Source organism: Chenopodium album, chromosome 4 (assembly GCF_948465745.1).
Source record: "Chenopodium album chromosome 4, dcCheAlbu1.1, whole genome shotgun sequence".
Lineage (NCBI taxonomy): Eukaryota > Viridiplantae > Streptophyta > Magnoliopsida > Caryophyllales > Amaranthaceae > Chenopodium > Chenopodium album.
Window position 1 is genome coordinate 17,688,589 of NC_137837.1, and position 5,516 is coordinate 17,694,104.

Here is a 5,516-nt window from a genome sequence, read left to right on the forward strand (position 1 = left end):
TCATGCTTGCAAATAAAAAGGTAGACCAAAATGGTGTCCATCTTGTAATAATTTTTTTTTTTCTTTCTGGTGTTCCACCTAGCTTAGTCACCCTTTGGACTAATACAGATTCGGGGCTCAAATATGGATGGTTAAATTTCAATCCCCTCTCAAGTGATGTTATGGGAGATCAAACACGCAATCCTCCTTTATAAGTGCAGTCTCTATCACCATTAATATTCAATTGGTTCATCATAAATAAGTTAATAAGTCTTAGAGATAAATGATACATTTTCTTTCAATGATAAAAGATCGCCATTATTTAACAAAGCAGTCAGTCAGTCTTTGAATTTTGAGAATGCTAGAACAGTTTTGGGCATCTCAGAGGTGAGATATTAGAAAGTGATAAACAACTACTCTAAATACAACCGTCTTACACAAGGATGTAAATTATACTCACTCCTAGATTAGAACATATCAATACCATCATCATCATCGTCTTCGAATTCATACTTAGCCATCACCTCAGCCATAGCCTCGCAATCCGCACATTTTACATTTGGAGGATGATAAACCCATGGACTAGGACCAATACCGGGGACAAATTCATCTGAAAAAAAGATGCACAAGAATGCCAATATTTTAGTGCCTTAGACATACTACAATTGAAAAACAAAGAGAAGTAAACAGTTAGGTCGTGTTTTGTTCATCAGATTTATTAAGCCCACATAAGATTAAACGTACCAAAGGAAATGGGACTCGGATTCAGAATACAACACTCAATCTCTCGCTCTGAACGACAACCGAACATATCAGCATAAAATAGCTCTGGAGAAGAATCATTGTCTTTCTGACGAGCAAAGAAGTTCATATGAACACCATAACCCCGGCGTCCTCTACCCATATACGGACTTTGTGCAACAATCACCACACATTCATAATCAGCATCCTATATAAATAGGCAACAAAAAAAGTATCAGCACAATATTAACTAGGGAAACACAAATAAGTGAAAACAACAGAGAGACGATGAAGCAAAACCTTGTGAATCGAATTGTAATATTTCAGCACCTCCTTAGCCATTTTACGAAAAACTGCAAAATTATCCTCGTCTCTTGCAGACCTGCCATCAAGTATCATCAGATTATGATTATAACACCAACTAACAGTAAGTTCATTAAGAGTGAATACATATGGCTAAATTCTACAGGCTGAAATATATGAGCAAATGTAATGATATGAACTATGTACGGATTAATTCAGCACTCGTTGAATAACTTGTGCAAATAATTCAAGTTAATTTCACCCACACATTGAAACTCACCAACAAAGTAGAGTAGTAGACACATTGAATAAGTATTCGATACAACATTGGAACAATATTAACTCACCAAAGTAGAGTAGTAAACACATCAAATACCAAGGGAATGGAAGAAGGGGAGGACAATGAATCAACTACTCCATATAACATTGGAAAAAATTAACTCACCAAAGTACACACATAGAACAAGTATTCCATATAACATTAGAATAAAAGACGGTAGACACATCAAACAAAGATTACGTATATAACATTAGAGGCTTGGAGCATGTATAGAATAGAAGTCTACACAAATTAAACATGTCATCGACTAAACAAGTCGAGTATTATACAAATGAAAACATAGTAGCCTGCAATACATACATAAATAACGATCATATCTTAGCAATGCAAGTGGAAAAATATTCAACAAGACCGGATTGATTGATAACAAAAACACACCCTTCATCATCAGATACATCGGAATCGGATGAGTAGTAACGGAGACGCTTCTTTGGAGGAGATTCATCAGATTTATCACTGAAAAAAACCAAACATTAGAATAAATTCTCAATAACTAATATAAATTGCGAATTAATTGAAGGATACACGTAAAGTTCAGAGCTTACGGTTCAGATGCTACGACACTATCTTTAAGGGCAGACATTGCATCGAAGAGAGCATCTCTGAAAAAACATTAAATTGACAAAAGTTAGAGATTAGAATTTCTGGAACCAAATTTAAGAGGCCGAAACATCCATGGAATTTCATAATTTTGACGACTTTTCTCAAAACATGTGTGGACAAAATACTAAATTGATATATAGAGAGAGGTTTTCTGGAATTAAATTTCAAAATTTTGAAAATTATTTGCAAAAACATCTTTGAAAAAAGTTGATAAATATTGATAATTTAAACCCAATCAACAAACAAGTAACAACCAAATTAAAAATTGTAACTTCGAACATATCTAGGTTTAAAATCACAATATAAACTGGAAATTAAAAGAAAGAGAGGTAGATATGTACAGCTCGTCAATTGCAGCAGGAATTTGCGTGTCCTCCATCTTCAGGTTTCGAAATAGACACTTTTTTTTAAGGGTTTCTGTGTGTGAGGGTTGGATCGGTGGAAAGGGGTGCCTATTTGTAGTTGAGAATCGCAAGGGCGGTGTTAAAAAAATACTACGTAAATACTATCTTTGAAGTTTTAACAATACTGCAAGGGCACTTTGGTAATTGAGATTTTTATTTTTTTTTTGAAAGATTGGTAGTTGAGATTTGGTAAAAGTAATGTTTGATTCTAGTCTAAATTAGAGATGTCAATAGATCCTAATCCGGCCTGATGGATCCTCATCCATTTTATAGGACTAGGTCTTCGATTTTTGGACCTGCTAGAATAAAATCCGTTTTGATGGGTTTGGGTTTGGATTTGGGTTTGAATATGGATTCTTTTTTTTTTTTTTTTTTTAATTTTTTCAACCTTTATTTAAAGGAGAACGAAAACTTAAGGAACATCATAAGCAATAGCAGCAGGCGCTACACTATTCCTCAATCCACACCCTAAGATTATCATATTGTCCACTAAGGATGTGAAAAGCTGACACGACACGATAACCCGACATGAAATAAGCGGGTTTGGATCAAGAATTCTCAACCCGTTTAAGCAACTGGGTTGACACGAAATTAAACGGGTTAGGTTTAGGTTGAAATTTTCAACCTGAAATCGACACACATAACCCGATTATATTAATGGGATGAACGTCCGTCAACCTGATTTTGACATGAATGCTTAACTTGACTATTGAAGTAGTCGAAATAATTGAATTTTCCTTACTAATCCTTCTAACTACTTAATTTGGTAGTATAAATATTTTAGTAAAAACTTTTAGTGAGCAAAATTTTTGTTTTGGCGGAAAAATCTTACTATTCTTTCACTTAAAAATCTTCTATAGTTTTGACTTACCCTTAGTCACTCACCCTCAATTCTTACGCCGTTTTTCCTTCACCCTGGCCTTTTAATATTTTATTTAATTTAATAAGATAAAATATGTCTTTTTAAATTTTAAATATGAATATTAATTAGTTTATTAAGTACTAAATTATATAATGTATTGTATGAATTAATAAAGTAAGTGGGAAAAAATGTTACACGGCTAACCCGTTTAATAAGTGGGGTTAGGTTTGAGTCAAGAGTTTTCAACCTATTTAATAAATGGGTTAGATTTGGGTCAAGGGTTTATCAACCCATTTAATGTTGACACGAACCCAACACGACACGACCCGTTTCATAGCCTTACTCTCTACTAACATTAGCCAATTTATTGGCAACCCCATTGCCCCTTCTCCCCACATGAAAGAATTTTATAGAAGATCAAAGGCTGCCCAAGTACAAAATGTCACTCACAATAACACCCAAAGCCGAGCTCTCACGTTTTTTGTTGTACAATTTATGAAAAAGGTTCAAATTACCAACTTCAAGCACAATGTGAGAAAGATCCGCTTCCATAGCAATAGACAAAGCATGCCTAGCCACCAGCGCTTCAGTCACAACAATCTCAAACTGACCCCTCATGCTCAGTTGGCTTTTTTTTTTTCATATTGGCTGCAATCATCTTTCTTACTTATACATATATATATATATATATATATATATATATATATATATGCATTAGTACTTGGGGAAGTGAACAAGCAAACATCATTACCTTTATTAGTTGAATGGATCCCATTGTCTGAAATGTATGGTTAAATGTCTCTCCCGATTAACATTCAACTGGAGATCCCTTGGAACAGATGTGGATTGGCATGCCACATAGTTTTGCAGAAGGCTTCAACAAAGGAATAAACATGTACATACTTAATTTAGCAACTAAATCATCTTCCTTATGCATGGTAGGCTCATGGAGATAGCCTGTTCTGCTATGTCTCAGGTAAGAGCCTGGAAGTTATGATTAATTTAGGACCATATCTACTAAATTACAAAGTTTAATTTAGTTAAGGATCAAGTTAAGAACTACGTTGTCAATAACTTAGGATCCTTCTATTTTGGGCCAAAGCTATGGATTTTAAATCAATTAATAATATACTGAAGGAAATGTGTCCTCGACTTTAGCGCAATTACTTAATATAATTATGGATCGTATTATGGAGATAGTAATTTGTTTATTTGGGTCGTCTATTCGTCTTGCTAGAGAATGCTATAGAACTTTGGGTGACAAACCCGAAGCCCGCCTAAACGGATCCTACAAGGTCACACATTAGGCTTGGATCAATAAAGAAACCTGAAGCCCAAAGTGGGCCTTAGGGTGACCGGGCAAAGAGGGAAAGGGGAGAGAAAAACCCTAACCTAATTAATAATAATATGATTATATATTAATTATTACTTTTAGGGAAAATAAAATAACACAGTATTCGGTTTTCTGAAAACAACGTAAGTTTTTCTCTCAATATTTTCTCTCTAAAATTAGTTCTCAACTCCAAGAAAGGTGAAAGGTTTTTCCCGTCCAACTAGCATTGGTGGAGTATTGATTCAATCCGGTGGACCAAATAGAGGAGTTACCATTGAGGCTCTTTATCTCCGGTAGAGAAGTAAATTGCTAAGAGGATTCATGCTTCAAAGGTTAATTCTAAACTATTATGTGATCCTTTATTTGTATATGCATGAGATCCTGTTTAGGTGTGTATGAATGAGATTCATGAAATTCCTCTTAGAGTACCTAAAACCCTACAGTGGTATCAGTTAGCCCCTTGCATATAATTTACTGGTCACAATAATATGATTATTTTGATGTGTGAATTAGGCTAATTTTAATTTGATTAAGGGGAGGAATTGAATTATGGATTAAAATAACCTTATTAAACTATGATTTTAATTGATTGGAATGGATTAAATTGTGAATTTAATTGCTCAAATAGCCTTTAACCATATTTTTTTTAAGAACCCTAAAGCCCGAATTTCGAATTTTGATGGTTATGAACCCAAATTTTCGATTTTAATTGTTAAATTTATATAATATAATCTATTTTTTATATTTAAAATTGTTTAGATATGATTAATTAATTCATGTAAAATTGGTTTTATATGAATTGGGAATTATTTTATATGAAAAGCCTTAAATTAATTAAAATGGAGATTTTGATTAATTTTTTCTGAAATTATGCATAAAGGAGTTTGTGTTTAATTATAATTAGATCACCAAAATTAATTTTGCAAAAGTTGTAAAATTAATTTAACTCAA

At 33.4% G+C, this 5,516-nt stretch overlaps 1 protein-coding gene across 1 annotated transcript; it reads right to left on the reverse strand.

The window, feature by feature from the left end:
• Positions 1–270: 270 nt before the first annotated feature.
• On the reverse strand, positions 271–2,480 carry LOC145626783 (uncharacterized). Its single transcript, XM_081679261.1, has 6 exons — positions 2,308–2,480; positions 1,909–1,965; positions 1,742–1,819; positions 1,021–1,102; positions 724–928; positions 271–589 (listed from the first exon to the last, which is right to left on the reverse strand). Exons 1-6 carry the CDS (start codon positions 2,343–2,345, stop codon positions 447–449), a joined length of 603 nt encoding a protein of 200 aa, XP_081535387.1. The 5' UTR covers positions 2,346–2,480; the 3' UTR covers positions 271–446.
• Positions 2,481–5,516: the final 3,036 nt, after the last annotated feature.